At 46.1% G+C, this 26,396-nt stretch overlaps 1 protein-coding gene across 7 annotated transcripts; it reads left to right on the top strand.

Annotated features, from left to right (window-relative positions):
- The first annotated feature begins 16,071 nt into the window (after nt 1–16,071).
- On the top strand, nt 16,072–18,555 carry LOC129535048 (melanoma-associated antigen B4-like). Of its 7 annotated transcripts, XM_088833900.1 has the most exons (4): nt 16,072–16,345; nt 16,376–17,168; nt 17,217–17,464; nt 18,497–18,555. In XM_088833900.1, exons 1-4 carry the CDS (start codon nt 16,072–16,074, stop codon nt 18,553–18,555), a joined length of 1,374 nt encoding a protein of 457 aa, XP_088690026.1. The 7 variants fall into 7 exon arrangements, with proteins under 7 accessions (XP_088690026.1, XP_088690032.1, XP_088690031.1 ...); XM_088833906.1 differs by lacking the exon at nt 17,217–17,464 and having other exon boundaries at nt 16,072–16,315; nt 16,376–17,084; nt 18,477–18,555; XM_088833905.1 differs by lacking the exon at nt 17,217–17,464 and having other exon boundaries at nt 16,072–16,315; nt 16,376–17,191; nt 18,509–18,555.
- Nucleotides 18,556–26,396: the final 7,841 nt, after the last annotated feature.

Genomic DNA, 26,396 nt, shown 5'->3' with positions numbered 1-26,396 from the left:
GCAGAGGAACCAGAGATCAAATTGCCAACATCCGCTGGATCATGGAAAAAGCAAGAGAGTTCCTGAAAAACATCTATTTCTGCTTCATCGACTATGCCAAAGCCTTTGACTGTGTGGATCACAATAAACTGTAGAACATTCTGAAAGAGATGGGAATACCAGACCACCTGACCTGCCTCTTGAGAAACATGTAAGCAGGTCAGGAAGCAACAGTTAGAACTCGACATGGAACAGACTAGTTCCAAATAGGAAAACGAGTACGCCAAGGCTGTATATTGTCACCCTGCTTATTTAACTTATATGCAGAGTACATCACGAGGAATGCTGGGCTGGAAGAAACACAAGCTGGAATCAAGATTGCCAGGAGAAATATCAATAACCTCGGATATGCAGATGACACCACCCTTAGGGCAGAAAGTGAAGAGGAACTAAAAAGCCTCTTGACGAAAGTGAAAGAGGAGAGTGAAAAGGTTGGCTTGAAGCTCAACATTCAGAGAACAAAGATTATGGCATCTGGTCCCATCACTTCATGGGAAATAGATGTGGAAATAGTGGCAGACTTTAATTTTGGGGGCTCCAAGGTCACTGCGGGTGGTGACTGCAGCCATGAAATTAGAAGATGCTTACTCCTTGGACTGAAAGTTATGACCAACCTAGATAGCATATTAAAACAAAAGAGACATTACTTTGCCATCAAGTTCTGTCTAGTCAAGGCTATGGTTTTTCCCGGGGTCATGTATAGATGTGAGAGTTGGACTGTGAAGAAAGCTGATTGCCGAAGAATTGATGCTTTTGAACTGTGGTGTTAGAGAAGACTCTTGAGAGTCCCTTGGACTGCAAGGAGATCCAACCAGTCCATTCTAAAGGAGATCAGTCCTGGGTGTACATTGGAAGGACTGATGCTAAAGCTGAAACTCCAAATCTTTAGCCACCTCATGTGAAGAGTTGACTCACTGGAAAAGACTCTGATGCTGGGAGGGATTGAGGGCGGGAGGAGAAGGGGACGACAGAGAATGAGATGGCATCACAGACTCGATAGAGGTGAGTTTGAGTGAACTCCAGGAGTTGGTGATGAACAGGGAGGCCTGGCGTGCTGCGATTCATGGAGTCGCAGACAGTCGGACACGATTAAGCGAATGAACTGAACTGAAAAAAATAAATAAAACTAAAAAAAAAAAAGAAAACCTAAAAAAAATTGCATTTGTAAATGAAAAAAAAAAAAAAAAAAAAGGAACCGTCCCCTGCCAACCACAGAGGCGAGACTTTGTGGGGTTATCTTTGTTACAGGACGCTGAATGGTCCCTTGAGTCCACATTCAGGTCCTCACCTTGCCTTCAGGTCAGTCCTGGTAATCCTTTCTCGTCCAAACGAACACCCTGAACAGCAGTCCGAGCTCCCCGCCACCAGCACGTATTGTGGGGGGAGCCACTTCCGTCTAAGGATGCCCTGTGCGGGATCTCTGAGGGATGATGGCAAGGGCAGGGCTCTGTGGGGACCGCATCGTTCAGCAGTCCGTGGGTCCTCCCTTAGGGTCCTGCCTGTACCATCTATCAGAGACCGGGAACACTTGCTCTATGGACTTGAGTCCTCCTGTCCCTAAAGCCCTCGCCTCCCCGAGTCCCTGGTGGGGGGTCAGGGCGCTTCTCTGAGCATCTCTCCTCAACAGGGGAGCGCCACTCTGTGAGCCTTCCTCCTTGGTGGGAGCGACCCTCTCATTAGCACTCGTGGTCCTCAGCTTCCCGGTGGTGATGGCCAAGATACCACCCACCTAAGAACTGCGGTTTCATCCTGATAGAAAAAGCCCTTCTCTCGCTGAGGCCAGACAGAAATAAGAGGCTTCTCTTCCCTGTATCTCTGCCTGGAGCCTCTGGAATAGGGCAGGGGTCTGTAAAGCCTCCTCATTTGTGGGTCTAGTGATACTTCTTTCTTCACTCAGGGACTTCACCATGGTCCTGCCCAGAGAGGATAGGAATCACGCCATGCCAAAAGTTGATATGATTGTCTGAATATGAACCGAGAGGACCCCCACCCTCCAGAATGGAGGGGGGTGTCCAGAAGGACTAGACTGGCCCATTGCTCCTCAGCCTCAGGAGGCAGCTGGCAGGGCTGGCAGGCTGAAGCCTGAGTCTCAATTATTTCGACAGTTTTCAGAGGACAGGGCGATCAGACCAGGAATCCTCTGGGTTCCTATAGCAGTGCCCACGTGGAAACCTGCAGAGTGGGCCTTCTTAAAGGCCGAGTGGTGCCTCCCTGCCGCAGGCACTCACACCCTCTCACCTCTCTCCTCTCTGCCCAGATCACACGCTGTTCTACCTGCACTCCTGCCTGTTGTCGCTGACCACAGTCACCATGCCTCGGGGTCAGAAGAGTAAGCTCCACACCTGTGAGAAACGCCGCCAGGCTCACATGGCACCCAGGATCTGAGGGGCGCTCAGGTCACTGCCACCACGATGGAAGCACTCTCCTCTTCCTCCAATCCTAGTCCTGGGGTTGATGCTAAGGGAAAGCCTGGTACTAGGTCTTGTAATCATCTCAAGCATCCTCGGGGGGCCCTGGCCACCACCACTGTGCCTGCAGGTGTTTCTCCCACAAGATCATCCAAAAGAGCCGTTGGGAAAATTGGGAAAGCACATAATTCCTCTCAGGCCCCTCTCTCCAAGGTGCGGTCTGAAAAACACTAACCAGACCGACAAATCTGTTGGTGCAGTTCCTGTTAATGCGTATATAAGACGAAAAACCCCGTTAAGAAAGTGCATATGCTGAAGATTATCGACACAAAGTACCAAAATCGATTCCTCAGGATCTGTTCATATCTGTTGTCCATTTATTTTATTAGATGTTAGTTTACTTCTTACTAATTTTAAGAGTACTTTGTATATTTTAGGTTAGAGTCTTCATCAGATACATCTTTTGCTGATATTTTCTCCCAGACTATGGCTCATCATCTTGTTCTCCTGATGGTATAATTCTACAGAGCAGAAGTTTAAAGGGAATGAAATCTAGCTTATCAATTATTTCTTTCATGGATCCCCATCACTTTTTCCTATGATGGCATTTTGTTGATTGATTGACTGCTATGTGAAACATGGGAATTTTTAATAAAAATTTATTTTATTTGGAGGCTAATTGCTTTACAATATTGTAGGGGTTTTGCCATACATTGACATGAATCAGCCATGGGTGTACATGTGTTCCCCATCCTGAACCCCCCTCCCTCCTTCCTCCCCATCCCATCTCTCTGGGTCCTCCCATTGCACCAGCCCCGAGCGCCCTGTCTCATGCATTGAACCTGGACCGGCGATCTGTTTCACATATGATAATATACATCTTTCAATGCCATTCTCCCAAATCATCCCACCCTCGCCCTCTCCCACAGAGTCCAAATGATTATTCTGTATATCTGTGTCTCTTTTGCTATCTCACGTACAGGGTTATCGTTACCATCTTTCTAAATTCCATATATATGCGTTAGTATACTTATTGGTATATTTCTTTCTGGCTTCCTTCACTCTGTATAATAGGCTCCAGTTTCATCCACCTCATTAGAACTGATTCAAATGTATTCTTTTTAATAGCTGAGTAACATTCCATTGTGTATATGTATCACAGCTTTCTTATCCATTCGTCTGCTGATGGACATCTAGGTTGCTTCCATGTCCTAGCTATTGTAAACAATGCTGCAATGAACATTGGGGTACACGTGTCTCTTTCAATTCTGGTTTCCTCGGTGTATATGCCCAGCAGTGGGATTGCTGGGTCGTATGGCAGTTCTATTTCCAGTTTTTTAAGGAATCTCCACACTGTTCTCCATAGTGGCTGTACTAGTTTGCATTCCCACTAACAGTGTAAGAGGGTTCCCTTTTCTCCACACTCTCTCCAGCATTTATTGCATGTAGACTTTTGGATAGCAGCCATTCTGACTGGCGTGAAATGGTTCATCATTGTGGTGATGATTTGCATTTCTCTGATAATGAGTGATGTTGAGCATCTTTTCATGTGTTTGTTAGCCATCTGTATGTCTTCTTTGGAGAAATGTCTGTTTAGTTCTTTGGCCCATTTTGTGATTGGGTCGTTTATTTTTCTGGAATTGAGCTGCAGGAGTTGCTTGTATATTTTTTAGATTAATTCTTTGTCAGTTCCTTTGTTTGCTATTATTTTCTCCCATTCTGAAGGCTGTTTTTTCACCTTGCTTATAGTTTCCTTTGTTGTGCAAAAGCTTTTAAGTTTAATTAGGTCCCATTTGTTTATTTTTGCTTTTATTTCCAATACTCTAGGAGGTGGGTCATAGAGGATCCTGCTGTGATTTGTGTCGGAGAGTGTTTTGCCTATTGTTCTCCTCTAGGAGTTTTATAGTTTCTGGTCTTACATTTAGTTCTTTATTTATTTATTTTTGGTAATTAATTTATTTTTTATTGGAGGCAAATTATTTCACAATATTATATTGGTTGGTTTTGCCATACATTGACATGAATTCGCCCCGGGTTTACATAAGTTCCCCCTCCTGAAAGTTTATTTTTGTGTATGGTGTTCAAAAGTGTTCTAGTTTCATTCTTTTACAAGTGGTTGACCAGTTTTCCCAGCACCACTTGTTGAAGAGATTGTCTTTTCTCCATTGTATATTCTTGTCTCCTTTGTCAAAGGCAAGGTGTCCATAGGTGCGTGGATTTATCTCTGGGCTTTCTATTTTGTTCCATTGATCTATACTTCTGTCTTTGTGCCAGTACCGTACTGTCTTGATGACTGTAGCTTTGTAGTAGATCCTGAAGTCAGGCAAGTTGATTCCTCCAGTTCCATTCTTCTTTCTCAAGGTTGCTTTGGCTATTCGAGGTTTTCATTATTTCCATACAAATTATGAAATTATTTGTTCTAGTTCTGTGAAAAATAGCTTGATAGGGATTGCATTGAATCTATAGATTGCTTTGAGTAGTGTAATCATTTTCACTGTATTGATTCTTCCAATCCATGAACATCTGTGTCGTCTTTGATTTCCTTCACCAGTGTTTTATAGTTTTCTATATATGTAGGGCTTTTGTTTGTTTAGGCAGATATATTCCTATGTATTTTATTCTTTTCGTTTCAATGGTGAATGAAATTGTTTCCTTAATTTCTCTTTCTGTTTTCCTATTGTTAGTGTATAGGAATGCAAGGGATTTCTGTGTGTTAATTTGACATCCTGCAACTTTATTCATTGATTAGCTCTAGTAATTTTCTGGTGGAGGCTTCAGAGTTATCTATGTAGAGGATCATGTCATCTGCAAACAGTGAGAGTTTTACTTCTTCTTTTCCAGTCTGGATTCCTTTTATTTCTTTTTCTGCTCTGATTGCTGTGACCAAAACTTCCAAAACTGTGTTGAATAGTAGCAGTGTGAGTGGGCACCCTTGTCTTGTTCCTGACTTTAGAGGCAATGCTTTCAATTTTTCACCACTGAGGATAATGTTTGCTGTGGGTTTGTCACGTATAACTTTTATTATGTTGAGGTATGTTCCTTCTATTCCTGCTTTCTGGAGGGTTTTTCTCATAAATGGATGTTGAATTTTGTCAAAGGCTTTTTCTGCATCTATTGAGATAATCATATAGGTTTTATCTTTCAATTTGAAAATGTGGTGTATTACGTTGATTGATTTGAGGATATTGAAGAATCCTTGCGTCCCTGGGATAAAGCCCACTTGGTCATGATGTATGATCTTTTTAATATGTTGTTGGATTCTGTTTGCTAGAATTTTGTTAAGGATTTTTGCATCTATGTTCATCAGTGATAATGGCCTGTAGTTTACTTTTTTGTGGCATCTTTGTCAGGTTTTGGTATTAGGGTGATGGTGGCTTCATAGAATGAGTTTGGAAGTTTACCTTCCTCTGCAATTTTCTGGAAGAGTTTGAGTAGGATAGGTGTTAGCTCTTCTCTAAATTTTTGGTAGAATTCAGCTGCAAAACCATTGTCCTGGGCTTTTGTTTGCTGGAAGATTTCTGACTACAGTTTCAATTTCCATGCTTGTGACGGGACTGTTAAGATTTTCTATTTCTTCCTGGTTCAGTTTTGGAAAGTTGTATTTTTCTAAGAATTTGTCCATTTCTTCCAAGTTGTCCATTTTATTGGCATATAATTGCTGATAGTAGTCTCTTATGATCCTTTGTATTTCTGTGTTGTCTGTTGTGATTTCTCCATTTTCATTTCTAATTTTGTTGATTTGATTCTTCTCCCTTTTTTTCTTGATGAGTCTGGCTAACGGTCTGTCAATTTTATTTATCTTCTCAAAGAAGCAGCTTTTGGCTCTGTTGATTTTTGCTATGGTCTCTTTTGTTTCTTTTGCATTTATTTCTGCCCTAATTTTTAAGATTTCTTTCCTTCTTCTAACCTTGGGGTTCTTCATTTCTTCCTCTTCTAGTTGCTTTAGGTGTAGAGTTAGGTCATTTATTTGACTTTTTTCTTGTTTCTTGAGGTAAGCCTGTATTGCTATGAACCTTCCCCTTAACACTGCTTTTACAGTGTCCCATAGGTTTGGGGTTGTTGTGTTTTCATTTTCATTCATTTCTATGTATATTTTGATTTCTTCTATGACTTGGTGGTTATTCAGCAGCGTGTTGTTCAGCCTGCATATGTTGGAATTTTTAATAATTTTTCTCCTGTCATTGAGATGTAATCTTACTGCATTGTGGTCAGAAAAGATGCTTGGAATGATTTCAACTGTTTTGAATTTACTAAGGCTAGATTTCCCTGGTGGCTCAGATGGTAAAGCATCTGTCTGCAATGCGGGAGACCCAGGTTCGATCCCTGGGTTGGGAAGATCCCCCGGAGAAAGAAATGGCAACCCACTCCAGTACTATTGCCTAGAAAATTCCATGGATGTAGGAGCCTGGTGGGCTACAGTCCGTGGGGTCGCAAAGAGTCGGACACGACTGAGCAACTTCACTTCACTTCAAGGCTAGATTTATGGCCCAGGATGTGATCTATCCTGAAGAAGGTTCCATGTGCACTTGAGAAAAAGGTGGAATTCATTGTTTTGGGGTGAAATGTCCTATAGATATCAATTAGGTCTAACTGGTCCATTGTATCATTTAAAGTTTGTGTTTCCTTGTTAATTTTCTGTTTACTTGATCTATCCATAGGTGTGAGTGGGGTATTCAGGTCTCCCACTATTATTGTGTTATTGTTAATTTCCCCTTTCATACTTGTTAGCATTTGTCGTACATATTGTGGTGCTCCCATGTTGGGTGGATATATATTTATAATTGTTATATCTTCTTCTCGGATTGATCCTTTGATCATTATGTAGTGTCCTTCTTTGTCTCTTTTCACAGCCTTTATTTTAAAGTCTATTTTATCTGATATGAGTATTGCTACTCCTGCTTTCTTCTGGTCTCGATTTGCGTGGAATATCTCTCTCCAGTCCTTCACTTTCAGTCTGTATGTGTCCCTTGTTTCGAGGTGGGTCTCTTGTAGACAGCATATAGAGGGGTCTTGTTTTTGTATCCATTCAGCCAGTCTTTGTCTTTTGGTTGGGGCATTCAACCCATTTACATTTAAGGTAATTATTAATAAGTATGATCCCACTGCCATTTACTTTGTTGTTTTGGGTTTGAGTTTATACATTCTTTCTGTGTTTCCTGCCTAGAGAAGATCCTTTAGCATTTTTTGGAGAGCTGGTTTGGTGGTGCTGAATTCTCTCAGCTTTTGCTTGTCTGTAAAGCTTTTGATTTCTCCTTCATATTTGAATGAGATCCTTGCTGGGAATAGTAATCCGGGCTGTAGGTTTTTCACTTTCATCACTTTAAGTATGTCGTGCCATTCCCTTCTGGCCTGAAGAGTTTCTATTGAAAGATCAGCTGTTATCCTTAAGGGAATCCCCTTGTGCGTTATTTGTTGTTTTTCTCTTGCCGCTTTTAATATTTGTTCTTTGTGTTTGATCTTTGTTAATTTGATTAATATGTGTCTTGGGGTGTTTTGCCTTGGGTTTATCCTGTTTGGGACTCTCTGGGTTTCTTGGACTTAGGTGACTATTTCCTTCCCCATTTTAGGGAAGTTTTCAACTGTTATCTCCTCAAGTATTTTCCCATGGTCTTTCTTTTTGTCTTCTGCTGGGACTCCTATGATCGAATGTTGGGGCGTTTAACATTGTCTGCGAGGTCTCTGAGGTTGTCCTCATTTCTTTTCATTCTTTTTTCTTTTTTCCTCTCTGATTCATTGATTTCTACCACTCTATCTTCTACCTCACTTTTCCTATCTTCTGCCTCCGTTATTCTACTGGTGGTTCTCTCCAGAGTGTTTTTGATCTCATGTATTACATTATTCATTGTATAGTGACTCTTTTTTATTTCATCTAGGTCTTTGTTAAATATTTCTTGCATCTTCTCAATCCTTGTCTCCAGGCTATTTATCTGTAACTCCATCTTGTTTTCAAGATTTTGGATCATGTTCACTATCATTATTTGGAATTCTTCATCAGGTAGATTCCCTATCTCTTCCTCTTTGGTTTGGTTTGGTGGGCATTTATCCTGTTCCTTTACCTGCTGGGTATGTCTCTGCCTTTTCATCTTGCTTATATTGCTGTGTTTGGGGTAGCCTTTCTGTATTCTGGCAGTTTGTGGTTCCTCTATATTGTGGAGGTTCCTCTCTGTGGGTGTGGTTGGACGGATGGCTTGTCAAGATTTCCTGGTTAGGGAAGCTTGTGTCGGTGTTCTGGTGGGTGGAGCTGGATTTCTTCTGTCTGGAGTGCAATGAAGTGTCACCGTAGTGAGTTTTGAGATGTATATGGGTTTAGTGTGACTTTGGGCAGCCTGTATATTGAAGCTCAGGGCTATGTTCCTCTGTTGCTGGAGAATTTGCATGGGATGTCTTGCTCTGGAATTTGTTGGCCCTTGGGCGGTGCTTGGTTTCAGTGCAGGTATGGAGGCTTTTGATGAGCTCCTATCGATTAATGTTCCCTGGAGTCAGGAGTTCTCTGGTATTCTCAGGATTGGGACTTAAGCCTCCTGCCTCTGGTTTTCAGTCTTATTCTTACAGTAGCCTCAAGACTTCCCCATCTATACAGCACTGATGATAAAACATCTAGGCTAATGATGAAAAGTTTCTCCACAGTAAGGGACACCCAGAGAGATACACAGAGTTACATGGAGAAGAGGGAGTAGGGAGATAGAGGTGACCAGGAGGAGAAAAGGGGGAATCAAAAGGGGAGAGAGCAAGCTAGCCAGTAACCAATTCCCTGTGTGCTCTCCACCGTCTGCAACACTCAGAGATGTTCACGGAATTACACAGAGAAGGGAAGAAGGAGGAAGGAGACAGAGGTGTCCAGGAGGATAAAAGGGGGAATCAAATGGAGAAAGACAGATGCAGCCAGTAATCAGTTCCCTAAGTGTTCTCCACAGTCCGGAACACACAAAGAGATTCACAGAGTTGGGTAGAGAAGAGAAGGGGGAGGGAGGAGATAGAGGCGACCTGGTGGAGAAAAAGGAGAGTCAAAAGGGGAAGAGAGCAATCAAGCCATTAATCTCGCTCCCAAGTAAAAATGGGTACTGAAGATTGGGTTCTTAAAGCTACACAATTGATAACAAATACCAAAAAGCAAAGATTAAAAATCTAGAGTAGAAGTCCAGTTCAGTTCCGTTCAGTCACTCAGTCGTGTCCGACTCTTTGCGACCCCATGAATCACAGCACGCCAGGCCTCCCTGTCCATCACCAACTCCCGGAGTTCACTCAAACTCATGTCCATCGAGTCGGTGATGCCATCCAGCCATCTCATTCTCTGTCGTCCCCTTCTCCTCCTGCCCCCAATCCCTTCCAGCATCAGAGTCTTTTCCAGTGAGTCAACTCTTCGCATGAGGTGGCCAAAGTATCTTTTTAATATGCTATCTAGGTTAGATTCTCAAAAATACAATATTAAAAAACAAAACAAAGTCACAAAAATTACAAAATATATATATATATGATGTTTGCTTTAAAAATAGGGTCTTTTATTGCAAGGTAATAGTAGGTTATAAAAATGAAAATTAAAGGAGTAATAGAGGACTTAAATTTTTTTTTAATTTTAATTAAAATATTATAATAGTAAAAATATATCTAGGACTTTCTCTGGAGCTGTTGTGGACAGTGTGCGTCAGTTCATTTTCAAACAGTTCCTTGATCTGGCTTATACTTCTCAAGATCTATAGGCCCCTTCCTATGTAGTCGGTGCTGCTGCTACTGCTGCTGCTAAGTCACTTAACTACGGGTTTTTAACCTACTGCACCTGCCACCTCCAAAGCGGTTCCCTCTGTTTATATTAGCTTCTGTTTGCTGGTCTCTTCAGTGTCTAATTTCCACCCTGACACAAGGGGGCGGTGGTGGTCACTTTTTTTAGGCTCACTTGTTCAGTCGTGCTGTGGGGAGGGAGGAACACTGCAAACAAATATCACTGATGTGTGTGGGGAGTGCTCGCGGTGTCTCGGCCACACTGGGTTTGCCCCCACTCACGGTGTGTGTGCTTTCCCAGTCTACACTGCTCAGGCTCTAGGTTGCACTGCCGGGAACTCTCTGAGGCGGGCCCTGGGTTGCGTGCACTTCCCAGGTCCAAGCCTCTCAGGTTCAGGTTCTAGGGTACCCCACAAAGGCGCAGACTTAGTTAGGCCTTCGTTTTGTGCCCATCCCAGGTCCGAGCAACTCAGGTGACCAGGTGCTTGGCAAGCGCAGTCGCCCCCGGTTGTAGGCTGCATCTTATCGCCTCCCCCGTCCCAGCCGCTCGGTTTTCTGGGTGTACAATGGGTGCGTCTTCTCAGGTGTGCCATGTGTCTCTTCTGGGGAGCTCATCTCTGGCTACGGCCCTCCCGGCAGATGTCAACCACCCAGAATCCCAAGAAGTCTTGGTTAGCAACGAAGCCTGCTTGCAGTTTGGTAGAGGATGCCTCTCTGGAGCTGTGATTGCCCACTTTTGGCTCTGACTGCCCTCGCCTGCCTGCCTGCCTGCAGCAGGGGATGGGCCGGTCCGCAGCCGGCTAGCTCTGCTCAGTCCTTTGCTCTGTGAGTGGGCCCGGCCGGGTCTTAGGTTAGGGCTCTTCGCGGGATAGCTATCCCACAGTCTGGGTTGCTATCTCAAGTCAGTTCCCTCAGATTGCCCTCGGGGCATTCAGGCCTGGTCCTTACTCTAAGCAATGCAGCCCACGCCTCCCTGTCCAGCCCCCGCTTGCTAGTGGCAGATGCCAGCGTCTGGGCTGCTTCTCCGCTGGGAGTTGCCATTAGGCACGTAATCTGTGGGTTTTATTTCTTTATTTTTCCTCCCTGTTATGTTGTCCTCTGAGATTCCAAGGCTCGCCACAGACCCACCAGTGAGAGTGTTTCCTGGTGTTTGGAAACTTCTCCCTTTTTTAAACCTCCCTTCCCGGGATGGACCTCTGTCCTTACCTCTTCTGTCTCACTTTTTATCTTTTATATTTTGTCCTACCTCCTTCTGAAGACAATAGGCTGCCTTTCTAGGTGCTTGATGTCCTCTGCCGGCATTCAGAAGTTGTTTTGTGGAATTTGCTCAGCATTCAAATGTTCTTTCCATGAATTGGTGGGGGAGAAAGTGGTCTCCCCATCCTATTCCTTCGCCATCTAGGGACCGCCCCTTGAAATATGGGATCTTAATTCCACAACCAGGGTTTGGACTCACACCCCTTGCACTGGAAGCAGTTTTGTTTTTCATAATTTGAACTTTTATTTTTTTGCTTGGGGATAGCCGGTGAACAATATTGTGACAGTTTCAGATGAACAGTGAAGGGACTCACCCATACATATACATCTATCCAGTCTCCCCCAAACTCTCCTACCATCAATATTGCCACATAACACATAACCAAAATAATTAAGAGAGATAAAGGAGAGAAAGAGATAAGATAATGCTCAGTAACCATATGATCATCTGCATGTGCAGATTCAGACACCCTCAAGTCATCAAAGGCTTACAAGATTATCAGGTGCTATCCTTCTATGTAGAAAGCAAATTCTTTATTTTTTTAATTAAAATATTTATTTTTATTTATTTTTGGCTGCTCTGGGTCTTAGCTGTGACACTCAGGGTCTTTGTTTGCCACATGCAGGCTCTTTAGTTGTGGCATGTGAAAGTTTCAGTTGTGGCACGTGAACTCTTAGTTCTGGTATGTGGGATCCAGTTACCTGACCAGGGATCGAACCCGGGCCCTCTGCATTGGGAGTACGGAGTCTTAATCACTGGACCAATGATTTTAGAACTATCCTAAATCTGGTGGCTCAGAAAGTAAAGAATCCACCTGTAATGTGGGAGTCCTGGGTTTGATTCGTGGGTTTCGTACATCCCCTGAAGGAGAGCAACCCACTCCAGGATTCTTGCCTGGAGAATCCCAATGGACAGAGGAGCCTGGAAGGCTACATTCCATGGGGTTACAAAGAGTAGACCATGACTGAGCAACTAAGCACACACCCAAAATCTGGCTGAAGAGAAGGAATATATCAGCTCTTTTTTCTCTGACAGCATAACATCTGTCCTGAGTTCCTTGACGTCTGCTGCATTTTCCTAATCTTACATCACTTTTGGGACTTAGACCCATTTTCTCCAAGATTTGCTAGAGGGTAACTGTTCAAGTGCTCATAGGAATATGCATTTCCCAGGAAGCCTTTAATCAAGCGACAGAAACTGATATCAGAACTCCATGAAAGAGGACTGTGGAGACAGTAACTCCTGATTATAGTGGTGACCCAAAGAGGTATCTTACATCAGTAGAAGGAACATTCCCAGGCTGTGGTAGGTGCAGTGAGGATGCTGAGCAAGAGGACTCCATAAATATTCGAGTTGCATCCTCACTGCCTGGTTTTGGAGGCCCTTATGGACTACTATCATATGAGGGTCACCCAGACTTCCAACTTGGAATTCTCAAGGAGACTAGGACCTTGATATAAGACAAGCAGCTTCATAAAGCAGAGAGTGGAGTTACAGGATTCGTCACGTGTCAATGTGAGGACGTGAAAGTGGACTCACAGTAGCACACACTGTATCAAAGGAGGCCCTGGAAAATCTCTGTCGCTGAGCTCCCCTGGATGCTCAGGTCACAGATATCAGGTTGATTTCAGTCTGGAAATTCTCAGCGAGGTGAGGCCTCTGTCTAAAAGGATCAGCCTAGTTTCGTGGGTGGAGAAACCTGAGCCCAAGCAGGACCTCAGATGACAATGCTGAGTGTTAGAGGGGAACGCTGGAGAGGGAGCCAAACAGCATTCTGTAAATTCTTAGCTCCGAGAGACCCGGAAGAGCTACTTCTGAGTGGTCCCCTCATTCCACCTGTGTGATCTCAGGGAGGGCAAGGCCTTCTTTAGCAGGATAGGGCCCCAGATCTGCAGAGGGGTGTCATCTTGACCATAACCAGACTTAAGGTGAGGACGACCAGTGCTAATGAGAGGATCTCTCCCCCAAAGAGGGAGGCTTACAGAGTGGTGCCCCTCCTGACAAGCAGAGGTGCTCAGAGCACTGCCCTGATTCCCTCCGCTAGGGACTTGGGAAGGCGAGGGCTCTGTTTGGGGGGCTGGAGGACTTGGGTTCATAGATGGAGGCGTTCAGGGCTCTGATAACACCGCACACGGAGGACCCTGAGAGAGAATCCAGGGACGGATGAAGATTGAGCTACCGGGGTTCCCGTAGCACGCCGCCCCTGCCGTCGTCCCTGGGAGACCCCACGTAGGACCGTACGCAGCTCCCCTCCACTTCCGCTTTGAAAGCGAGAGGCTCGACCGATAGTCGCGGCGACCGTTTGGCGGAAAGTTAGTGTCCAGGACTCGTCCGGAGCCAAGGTGAGGGCCTGAATGTAGCTGAAGGGACTTTCCCAACCCTCCCAGTAATAAAAGTGACCCATGCACTTCCCACCCCAGTGATATGGCTCTAGTGGGCCCCTCAGAGCTACCGGCTGAACGTGGTCTAGTGTGTCAGGCGAAGGCGTAGGTCTGTGGGGGTGGCCCGGACGCTACCCCCGGAGGAGGTCTGGGACCTGGATAACGGCCCTGAGGACTGATAAGCAGACTTCAACATCGCAAGGGGGCCACACTGAGCGGCTCCCCAAGACGGGGCTCTAGGAGGCCCCAGGTGGAGCTGACCGATTGTGGTGCCCCCTGGTGTCCTCTGGAGGTGGTCCTGGGGCAGTGAGAGCCTTGCTCTAACGGAATAAAACCAGTTCAACAAAGGGACCTAGTCTCCAACGAGATTCGTGGCTGTGACGCTGAGTGAGGATGGGGGCCACTTCCTTAAGAAACGGGGCCACAGAAAGCGCCAGCCCTGTTTTCAGGCCTGGGAGAATCGGGCATCTTGACATGATGCTTCCCGGGACATCTCAGGGAAGTGAGCGACCAGGTCAAAGCGGGCAGCCTCAGGTTGGCAGGGGAGGGTTTCAGATTTGTGAGGGGTCATGGTGAGAACGTCGGGGGCTGTGGGGATGTTCCACACCACGTCATTCAGACCAAATCCTCCCTGTCGTCATCCCTGGCAGACCTGCAGAATACATGTCAGTCCACACTGTGGGCTAAGGAGTGGTCAGCTAAGGGAGTGGTCAACAGAGGGAGAAATCTCAGACCCTGTCATGAGTCAAATGTAGACCTTGGTTGCGTCTATGTCATGGCTATTGTAAACAGTGCTGCAGTGAACATTTGAGTACAAGTGTCTTTTTCGGTTAGATTCCTCAGGATATATGCCCAGTAGTGGTACTGTTGGCTCATGTGGTAGTTTTATTCCTAGTTTTTTATTCAAAGTGAATTAAGTCAGAAAGAGGAAAGCCAGTGTCATATATTAGTGCAGATATATGGAATCCAGAAAGGTGACACTGATGAACCTGTTTGCAGGGCAGCCTGGAGTTTGAGACAAAGAGAACACACTCGTGGACACAGTGGGGGAAGGAGAGGGAGGGGCAGACTGAGAGAGTAACATTGGAAACGTACACATTACCATGTGTAAAATAGATAACCAGTGGGAATTCGTTTTATGACTCAGGGAGCTCAAAGCCAGTGCTCTGACAGCTTAAGAGGGGTGGGATGGGGTGGGAGGGGGGAAAGACTTTCAAGAGGGAGGGGACATACAGTATACCTATGGCTGATTCATATTGATGTGGGGCAGAAAATAACACAATATTGTAAAGATATTATCCTTCCATTAAAAATAAATAAATTTGCTTTAAAAAAGACATATAGAAGAAAAGAGAAGCAAAAAACAGTTTACCTTTGAATTGGGATCTTGGATGGAACCACAGGGACATCAACCTGCCTGCAACAGCCTCCATTCTTAGCACACCATGTTTGGTAACATGAGGTCATCTTCACTTCCTCCTGTTGGGACACAGGGTGTTTGGCTTTTACTATCACGCAGGCCTCAGTTCAGGAGAAAGAGGAGGTTCTCTACCAGGAGCTCAGTTGAGGAACCTGAGTGAGGACTCAGAGCGTCCGTCCCAACCCTTGGGTTTCAGCCCAGGAAATCTCAGGGATGGGCTGTGAGGTTGAACACCTGCTTTACTGTTTGATACCAAGTCTAGGGGAGGGGAAATGTCTAGTCTGAAGGTGCAGCCACCAGTTAGCAAATAGAGAATAGGGCCCAACGTTTTAAGGAGCCAAGGTAAGGACCATGAATGATGATCCCAGTGAACTCAGGGTAGAAAAGACCCTACTGGGCTCTGAGCACTGGGTATCCCCTGGAAGGGAGGTAGACTGAGGCATCCCTTCGCTTGCTTCTGGATCATGTGGAGGTCTGCATCAGAGTAGCAGAGGGAAGGGTGCCCAGGCTCCGCCAGGACTTGATGTGGTAATACTGGAGATGAACTGAGAGGACCCCACTACCGGGACCTGTTGTCACCTCAGTGAATCCAAAGCAGGTCTGCGAGGACACAGAGGAAACGTAAGGCCTCTGTTCTTCCTCTGCGGGATTCTCAGGGGACAGGCTGAGCAGGAAAACAGAAGTCTTATGGGTTCTTAGGGCAGTGTCCTGAAGGACACCTTTGATTAAGCGAAGGTAGAATCTCCCTGTTTTAAGGTGCTGATGTCACCTCATTCTCCATCCTCCAGGTGCCCCAATCACCTGTCTATTGGCCCAGACTCCTGCCCGCGGTCCCTGACCACCGCCGTCATGCCCCGTGGTCAGAAGAGTAAGCACCGTGCTCGTGAGAAACGTCGCCAGGCCCGGGCTGAGACCCAGGGTCTTCATGATCAGGCCACCACATCTGGGGGAGAAGAGACCATGTCCTCCTCCCCTCCTGATTCAGAGAGCGCTCCCTCAAGCTCGTCTGCTGCTGGCTCCCCCAAGGGGCCTCAGGGAGCCCAAGGCACCACCAGTGCTGCTGCAGGTGCTGTTCGCAAAAGATCTGGTGTCGGTGGCGCAGCACGCTCAAGATCTGGTGTAGGTGCAGCAGCGCGCTCGAGATCTGGTGTAGGTGCCGAGGGCCAAGTTCAGGAAGGTGAAAATTCCTCCCAGGCTTCCGCTGCTGCTGAGAGCACTCACACAGATCTTCTGACCAAGAAGTCAGAAATGTTGGTGCAGTACATGCTGTTTAAGTATAAGGTGAGGGAGCTCATTAAGAGGTCAGAAATGCTGAAGGTTATCCACCGAAGGTACAGGGAGCAATACCCTGAGATCCTTAGCAGGGCCTCTGAGCACATGGAGTTTGTGTTTGGCATGGTGCTGAAGGAAGTCAGGCCCAACAGTCACTGCTATACCCTGGTGAGCAACCTAGATCTCCGAGACAGTGAGTCTATGAGAGGTGACTGGGGGCTGCCAAAGAATGGTCTCCTGATGCCGCTGCTGGGTGTCATCTACCTGAATGGCCACCGCGCCTCTGAGGAGGAGATCTGGAAGTTCCTGAATATGCTGGGCATCTATGATGGAAGAAGACACTTCATCTTTGGAGACACCAGGAAGCTCATCACAGAAGATCTGGTGCGGGAAGAGTACCTGGAGTACCGCCCGGTGCCCGGCAGCGATCCCCCTCGCTATGAGTTCCTGTGGGGTCCTAAAGCACTCACAGAAAGCAGCAAGACGAAAGTCCTGCAGTTTTTGACCAAGGTCAATGATGCGGTCCCCGACGCCTTACTGCCACATTATGAGGAGGCTTTTAGAGAGGAGTTAGAGAGCACTGGGGCCAGATCTGCAGCTAGTGCTGGCCCTTCTGCCTCGGCCAGACCGGGCACTTCTGCTGCAGCCAGGGCTGGCCCTTCTGCCTCAGCCAGGCCTAACCCTTCTGCCTCAGCCAGTGCTGGCCCTTCTGCCTCGGCCAGTGCTGGCCCTTCTGCCTCAGCCAGTGCTGGCCCTTCTGCTTCGGCCAGTGCTGGCCCTTCTGCCTCGGCAAGACCTGGCACGTCTGCTGCAGCCAGGGCTGGCACTTTGGCCTCGGCCAGGGCTGACGCTTCTGCCTCAGCCAGTGCTGGCTCTTCTGCCTCGGCCAGACCGAGCACTTCTGCTGCAGCCAGGGCTGGCACTTTGGCCTCGGCCAGGCCTGGCCCTTCTGCCTCAGCCAGTGCTGGCCCTTCTGTCTCGGCCAGACCCGGCACTTCTGCTGCAGCCAGGGCTGGCACTTTGGCCTCGGCCAGGGCTGACCCTTCTGCCTCAGCCAGTGCTGGCCCTTCTGCCTTGGCCAGTGCTGGCCCTTCTGCCTCGGCCAGACCTGGCACTTCGGCCTTGGCCAGGGCTGACATGTCTGCCAGGGCCAGGCCTGGCCCTTCTGCCTCAGCCAGTGCTGGCCCTTCTGCCTCGGCCAGACCCGGCACTTCTGCTGCAGCCAGGGCTGGCACTTTGGCCTCGGCCAGGGCTGACCCTTCTGCCTCAGCCAGTGCTGGCCCTTCTGCCTCGGCCAGACCTGGCACTTCGGCCTTGGCCAGGGCTGACATGTCTGCCAGGGCCAGGCCTGGCCCTTCTGCCTCAGCCAGTGCTGGCCCTTCTGCCTCGGCCAGACCCGGCACTTCTGCTGCAGCCAGGGCTGGCACTTTGGCCTCGGCCAGGCCTGGCCCTTCTGCCGCAGCCAGTGCTGGCCCTTCTGCCTCGGCCAGACCCGGCACTTCTGCTGCAGCCAGGGCTGGCACTTTGGCCTCGGCCAGGGCAGACCCTTCTGCCTCAGCCAGTGCTTGCCCTTCTGCCTCGGCCAGTGCTGGCCCTTCTGCCTCGGCCAGACCTGGCACTTCGGCCTTGGCCAGGGCTGACATGTCTGCCAGGGCCAGGCCTGGCCCTTCTGCCTCAGCCAGTGCTTGCCCTTCTGCCTCGGCCAGACCCGGCACTTCTGCTGCAGCCAGGGCTGGCACTTTGGCCTCGGCCAGGGCTGACCCTTCTGCCTCAGCCAGTGCTGGCCCTTCTGCCTTGGCCAGACCCAGCACTTCTGCTGCAGCCAGGGCTGGCACTTCGGCCTCGGCCAGGGCTGACACGTCTGCCATGGCCAGGCCTGGCAATTCTGCCTCAGGCAGGCCTGGCCTTTCTGCTGTGCCCAGGCCTGGCCCTTCTGCCTCGGCCAGTGCTGGCCTTTCTGCCTCATCCAGGCCTGGTCCTACTGCCTCGGCCAGTGCTAGCACTTCTGCCTCAGCCAGTGCCCACTCCAGGGCCACGTCCAGCCGCTCATCTCGCCCCTAGTATGGTCTGAAGCCTGCTCTTCACTTTGTGGTTGCAAAAGCCTGTCAACCTGTGTTCCTAATATGCATCAATAACTTGTTGACTTCCCCCCCCAAATTTTCAGTATTACGTTTTTCAACAGAATATTTAGTTAGTGATAAAAGTATATTAGTTACATGGGTACACACTGTTTGCTGTTTGTCAAATTTAGGAGTAAGAGTTTTGTTTGATGAAATACATATTGTAAATCCTTAAATCACATGTGATCCAGGATGAGAATAACATCACTTTAGGATAAGAATATGCTTAGAAATGTGAAAGACACCACACTAAGAGGCTGAGAACACTGATACATAAATAGAGATATAGCTGAAAGCTAGTCAGTTTTTGGTTTACTTTCCTCTCTGTTTAGTCTCCCTTTTTGTAAAGGTAAAAGTTATATACCTGGATCTGCTTATGTTTTTCAAGAATGTTTGAGAATATAAATTATCGCAAATGATTTATTCGTGGTGCTTTTTTTACACAAACATTAATTGAGCATCTGCCCTTAAGAAGTCTTCATGCTTATACTGGTGATATTTAGTCAACAATGTCCCAGCCTCTTCCCATTCAATTATAGTCTCTCAGAGAAGCTATCATTCTATGGAAGAGGCCGAGATGCTCTCCAACTCTAGAAGAAAAGAATAAAGGGTAAAGTGGGGTTGGAAATTACTTCGTTTTCATTGGCAGGCAAGATTTTTGCTAGATCCAGGAGGTTGGGTATTTTCTTTTCCTTCAGTTAGAATGCTGCAGAGTACCTGATATCTCTTAGATGCAAAAAAAAATAATAATACCAGTTGATGTAATCCGAGCTGTTTATCTGAGGTCAAGATAATCATAGTAATAACTGCCATTGCCCCTAATGCCTCAGTAGAGTCAAGCACCGTGGCAGATGCTTTCTGTAAATACATATATTCCACCAGTCCAACAAGACGGGGCTTATCAAACACAGTTCACCATGGAGAGCCCGAGGCTCATAGAGATAGTGTTTGATTTTTGCTGAAATATTTCAGGCTGCTAAATGACAGAGCTGGAACTAGACTCCTGCTCTATAAACTACTATAGCACTCACACTATTTTCACCCCCCACCCCAAGACATACATACCCTTCTCTTTTTTTTTTTTAACAAGTGCTTTTAACATTTGATATTTAATTTCCTTTTCCTTATTTATTTATTTGGCTGTGCTGGCTCTTAGTTGTGGCACGTTGGGTCTACTTCCCTGACCAGGGATCGAACCTGGGCCCCCTGCATTGGAAGCCTGGGGTCCTAGCCCCTGGACCACCAGGAAAGTCCCCACCCTGTATCTTTTATCTCATGGTTTTTCTCAGTACTTCAAAATTTGTCCTAGGTGATAAAAAAGAATGCCCTTGTGCTCAAGCTACTGGATCAGAATGTGCTGCCAGAGCAGTAAGAACACCAACTATATATAACAAAAAGTACATATCCCTTATTCATTACTCACAGATAAATGAGACAGTATTCAGTGCCAGTGTAAGCATGTACGTTGGCCATATTAGATAACCTCTGCACATCATGCTTACAGTCTCTTGCCGGTAGAAAGTATATCAGAAGAGAAATAACATGAGAGTCTTCACCTGGCTGATGAGGAGATAGATTGATCTACTTTTTTTCCCTGATGGGTGACCACCTTTCCTGGGACTCCTTGGGCTCTAGCTTCTCCATCTCCCATCACTCCTAGGACGGGGACCCATTCTCTGTAGCAGTGCAGAGCAGACACGGCTCAAGAGTTTGCAGAGATGTATAATTTCTCCAGAAGCCTTTAATCCAAGACACCGAAAGCCAGATGAGGTCCCCATGTAGGAGGATTGAGGAGAGCAACACCCCAGAATATAGGGGTTGGTCACTGGGACAGCACTCCCAACTGCTCTCAGACACAGAGGATCTCAGAACTGTTAGGCTAAGCGTAGCCTCGCTTATTCTTCAGGCTTCTCAGAGACCTAAGAAACTTGGTCTCGGTGCAGAGTTCTGAGGTTGGATAGGAGTGAGGATCAATCTCTCAGAAGTGACGGTGGTTAACCTGAATGAGGGTGATAGAAAGACCCAGCCACAACAGTAGCAACCTGTAAAGACCAGTCCTCATTGGCAGGCCCATAAAGTCCAGACCAATCCAGGCTGCTGTGGTTAACACTCTCAGCTCAGGTCCCGGTAGGTGGGGACTTTGGGAATCAGCAGAGAATAGAGCCCCAGGAAGGTGCAGAGTCAAAGTGAGGACCCAGGCTGTGCGCATGAAGCCCCTCAACCCCAGCCGACGGGGCTTCACATAGTCCCTCTGCTCCAGTCAGCCCTGGGAAGCATAGGTAAGTTCTGGCCAGCTCAAGGGCCCCTTGACTTCTGCCTGGTTGGTGTCAAGGAGGTGTGGACCTTGGTTTATAGGCTGGCTCTTCATCAGAGAGTGGAGATCCCAGGCATGACGTTTGCACAGTCCTGTATGAGGAGTGTGGCAGCCAACTACCCCATTACAGATAAATTCTTAGAAAGTCCTGCAAATGTATTGGGCCCTGGGAGGGAGCAGTCAGGGCTTTCAGACTAGGTTTATCCCTTGTTTTCTGAAGGCGGATGGCTTCAGGGCCTTAAAGTCCTTGGACTAATGGAGGGAGCCTCTATCAGCTGAGGAAGGGTACCCAGTACCTAACAGGAGTCAACAGATGATACTGACCAATAACAAAGGATCCCTCCCAGAAAGAAGGGGGCTACAGAGGGCACTGTCCCTGTTGTCAGGCCTGAGACTGTGCCACTTAGGCCTGGTGACATGGTGAGTCCTACTCACTTCCTCCCAGAGGATCACATGGCGGTAACAAACCTCATCCTGATCAAAGGGAGCAGCCTAAGCTCAGCAGAAGGAGGATTTCCAGGTTGTGCCAGAAGTCAAGGTAAGGACCCTGAAGACTGAAAAGACCACCTGCCTCAAAACAGTGGGGGCAGAACATATTCCTTCCACTACCGTTAGCCTTGGAAGACCACGGGCTGGGTGCCCCATGAGGCAAATTCCACTTCTACCTTGAGAGTCTCAGGGAATTGGAGGCCTGATTGGAGAAGCATTAAGGCAATTAAGGGAATATGTCCAGCTTATTTCCAAGTCAGACTGAGGATGGTAAAGAATGTGGGAACAGACATACCAGGATGTCCACACAGAATCCTCCCTACTGTCAGGCTAGAAGGCCCCAGGCAGAGTTGTCAGGCCAAGGGGGCCCTTCAGTTCTGACCAAGGAGTAGCAGGAAAGTTAGGGTTTTGTTCTGATGGTGGTGGTCCCATGTTAACAAGGGGGAGTCTTGGGCTTGGCTGAGAGTCAAATTTGGGACCCTGACTTGGGGCCCTGAGAGGAACCATCTGTCGTCCTCAACCAGCTTCCAGAGTTTTCATCTTGTGAGACTATTGGCAGGCATGGCTAATAAGGCTAGTTAAGGCCACCCTTATTTCTTCCTCCAGGCTCACAGGGAGGTATGGGTCTTACTCTGAGGAGATAGGCCCGAGATCAAGATGGAGGGGATTCCCCAGGCCCCACCCGAATTCAAATTGTGGAGCCTGAGTGGAGACTGAGGGGTCTACCCATCCCTGAACAGAGGGGACAAAAGAGAGTCATGCCTTACCCTTTGATGTCAGTTCTAGAAGATCAGGGCATGGCTGTCAGCACTCTCCCGAACTTCTTTATCGCACGCCTTTTTGTTATTATTGAATTGCTAAGTCATGTTTGACACTTTGGTGACACCATGGACTGTAGCTCACGAGGCCCCTCTGTCCATGAGATATTCCAGTGGAGAATTCTGAAGTGGGTTGCCATTTCTCCCCCAGGGGATCTTCCCGACCCAGGGATCAAATGTATGTCTCCTGCAGTTCCTGTACCACAGGCGGATACTCTACCGTTGAGCCACCAGGGAAGCCCTGTATCAGGCATAAGGAAGGTGAGATCTTGGTTGGAAAGTGCAGCCACAAGTCATGAAAAGGGAAGGATATGGTGCCTGCTAGGCACTGCGGCAGATACTTTACAGTTAGCGCCAAGGCCACCAGTCCTTCCAGACCGGGCTTAGCACACTCCATTCACAGTTAGAAGAGCTGAGGCACTGTCAGTTTAAAAACGTGACAAATTTCCCATGGCTGGTAAGTGACAGGGATGGTCGTAGGCCCTTGATTTGAGTTAGTCTAAAGCTCACCCACTCTCTGCTACAAGCCTGAGCTGAACTTATGCCCTTAATTTCCTTTCTATTCTCATTACTGCGGAATGCATATGAAGAAATAAGAAGAGGGACTCTCATGTCCAACTATTATATTGTAAGACATAGCCAGAGCAATAATAATGATAGCAAAATATATGTGACATATGAAGAGAGGAAAAAAGAGATATTATTCGCTGACAATAGGATCATCCATCCATACATATTAGGTCTCAGATAAACGTAAAAGATCTGAAAGCTTTAGAGATTCAGATAAGCTCAAAAGAGCAGGATTAAAAAAAAATCATCTCAGCCATTTCTTTGTATAAAGACATATCTATTAGATCTAAAATATAAAGTTTATTTATTAGAACAGAGGCTCCCTGAGAAGTCTGGCTGCAAGAGAGAAGGGACAGGTTACCATGTTTTGTTTCCCTCACAGGGCTCTACCTGGACCCCCTTCCTTATGCCATGGATTTTCCCATCTCTCATCACTCCTAGGACAGGGACTCCTTCTCTGCAAGGTTTGGAGTAGGGAAACTGATCGGGGCTTTTCAGGGATGAGGCATTTCCCAAGAAGCCTCTCATCTAAGGGGAAAAGCCTATAGGAGGACACCGTGCATCTGGTCTGAGGAAAGAAACACCCCAGAATACTAGGTGTAAGAAGGTTCCAGGCAGGGCTCTCAAGCTGAACATCTCCTTGCTGTGTTGTCACAGTATAGTTGTCAGGGTTTGAGACCTTAGACCTAAGGAGGGCAAACTCAGGTCACAGAAGGAATTGTCAGATATAAATGTGAAGCCCCTTCATTTCAATGTGAAATGAAGTGAAAGAAATAGCCACCCAGAACCACTGGGGTTCTGTAGCATCCAGTTCCTGATATCAGCCCTGGGAGGTCCAGAATTCCATCATAGGATGAGGAACAGAGAGGCTTTGAGAGCTGAGAAAGAGAGAGAGCTACTGCCATGAGCAGGACACATTCCGGATCCAAGTCCACCAGTTCCTCCCACATAGTGACATCGAGGGCAGACCCTTCATCTTGTGATTGAAAAGAGAAGTAAGTATTCCAAGTAGCTGAGTGCCAAGGTGGAGCTGAAGGGAACACATTTCATGTCTTTTTTTGTTCTTGCTTGACCTCAGTAACTGGGAGATGTATCTTTTTCTGTTTAGGGCTTTCTTTCTGATACTCCTAAAATACTATTCCTTATAATTGAAGGTTTATTTGACATCCATATCTGTGTTTATGAACAAAGTATATCCCATTTATTGCTGTATTTCAGTATAGGTATAAAGGTTTTGGTATTTTGTATAATGAATCAGAAATCCTTGGATCTCCTTTAGTGGTTCAGAACAAGACATGTCAAGAGAGTTGGGATTTGCTTGCCAATGTGAAAGAGCACTGAGTAAAATTGTTGGTATCAGAAAATAAAAGGGTCCTGACTGAGTGGCATCTGCAATACAGTGGAACAGGAATTCCCAGCCCCTTTCCCTACAGCAACCCAGATTTCAAAGTTGTATAAGTAACAAAATACCTTTATAGAAGGTCCAGAATGCAATTAAGAAATTGCAGTGCCACAGGTAAGCATATAGCTTAGATCAGCTGCCCATGACATGGGTAAGCACAGCAACTTGACTTTATTGGCATCAGCCCTTGTCTCAGGCTGGCACAGTTCAGTACCAAGAGAGATTGTGAGCTTTCTTGGTGGGGGAAAGTGAGAGTGGGGTAAATGTTCCGAGTGTCCAGGAAAATGTTAGAACTAAGAAATGAATTCAAGAAAGCTGCAGGACACAAGATAGCACACAAAAATGAGTTGTGTTTGTAAACACTAACAACAAACTATCTGGAAAAAGAAATTAACAGTTCTATTTCAAAAACGTCAAAAAGAGTAAAATACTTAAGAATAAACGTAACGAAGGAAGTGAAAGTGCTATACAGTAAAAGCAACAAGACATTGATGGAAGAAGGTGGAAAAGACACAAATAAAAAGATGTCCCAAGTATATTTACTGGAAGAATTCACACTATTAAAATATTCATACTACCCAAAGTGATCTACAGATTTAATGTAATGTGTGTCATAATTCCAGTGGAATTTTCCAGAGAAATAGAAATGCTGAAATTCATAGGAAACCACAGAAGACCTTGAGTAGACAAAGTAATCTTGACAAAGAGGAGCAAAGGTGGAAGCATGGGACTTCTTGACTTGAACTATAGTACAAGACAGTGTGATACCAGCATAAACATAGACACACAGACCAACGGAACAGAATAGACTCTAGAAATAAACACACTCATATATAGGCATGTAATCTTTGACAAAGGCACTAAGAATACACAACGGAAAAAACATACATCCTCAATCAACAAATAGTGTTGAGAAAATTGGATATCTGCATGAAAAGAGTAAAACTGGAGTCTTAGCTTACGTCATACAAAAAAAAAAAAACGCAAAATGGATTCAAGACTTAAAAATGAGACCAGAAACCATAAAACTCTTAGAAGAAAACATGGGGGAAAGCTCCTTGTCATTGGTCTTGGCAATGTTCTGGGTGTTTTGTTTTTGTTTTTGTTTGAATTTTGTTTATTCGTTTCTAATTTGACAGCAGAAACCCAAGCAAGAAAAACAAAAATAAGTTGGATTACTGCAAAGTAAAAGATTCTGTATAGCAATGGCTATGATCAACAAAATGAAAAGGTGAAATAGGAGAAAATATTTTCAAGCCATATATCTGATGAATTAATATCTAAAACATAAAAGGAAGTCCTGCAGCTCCATAACAGAATAATTAATTAAAAATAACTTTAAAAATGAGCAAAGAACCTAAATATTTTCCAAAGAAGACATACAAATGGCCAACAGCTCTGTGAAAAAGGGCTCAGTATCACTAATCATCAGGGAGATGATGATCCACACCACAATAAGTGATCACCTCGTACCTGTTGGGAGAGCTGTTATCAAAAAGCCAAGTGATAAGAAGTGTTGGCAAGGGTGTTGAGCAAAGGGAACCTTTGCACACGGTTGCTGAGGATATAAATTGGCACAGCCACTATGGAAAACAGTGTGGAGGTTCCTCAGAAAATTACAACTAACTATCGTATGACTCAGCATTTCTACTTCTGAGAATGCAGTTGACCCTTGAACAACACAAGATTGAACTGTGGAGGTCCACTTACAGATGAGTTTTTTTTCAGTAAATACATTGGAAAACTATTCCGAGTTTTGAGATAACCTGAAAAAATTCACAGGTGACATGCATAGCCTAGAAATGTAAAAAATTAAGGAAAAGGTGTCACGAATGCATACAATTTATATAGATACTAGTCTATTTTATCACTTACTACCATAAAAGATACACAAATATGAAAAGGTTAAATTTATCAAAAGTTATGCACACACATACACACGCACACACACAGTTACGGACCATGAATAGCACTATTCATCCCGGACGAGCGATTTCTATAGTAAACTGTGATCTCAAAGTGATCACTGATAGTCCATGGGTATTTTTCATTGTGTTTAGTACAATACCGTAAGCCTTGAATAACACCATAGGACTCAAATGAAGTGCCCCTAGTGGTGCTGGAAGTGCTCACAAGAAACAGAAAGAAGTCATGACTTTATACAAAAAGTTGAATTGCTTGTTATGTAC

This window comes from Moschus berezovskii, chromosome X, assembly GCF_049115385.1.
Source record: "Moschus berezovskii isolate FMDL1 chromosome X, NW_MosBer_1.0, whole genome shotgun sequence".
NCBI classification, from domain to species: Eukaryota; Metazoa; Chordata; class Mammalia; order Artiodactyla; family Moschidae; genus Moschus; species Moschus berezovskii.
The sequence above is the reverse complement of the archived record's forward strand: the minus strand, read 5'-3'. Positions and strand labels throughout refer to the sequence as shown.

Bases quoted from the DNA above. Each gene is read 5' to 3' on its own strand.
- LOC129535048 (XM_088833900.1), top strand. From the start codon at position 16,072: ATGCCCCGTGGTCAGAAGAGTAAGCACCGTGCTCGTGAGAAACGTCGC. The intron at 16,346-16,375 runs GTGCAGCAGCGC...GATCTGGTGTAG, and splicing joins ACGCTCAAGATCTGGTGTAG to GTGCCGAGGGCCAAGTTCAG. The intron at 17,169-17,216 runs GCCTAACCCTTC...TGCCTCGGCCAG, and splicing joins GGCCCTTCTGCCTCAGCCAG to TGCTGGCCCTTCTGCCTCAG.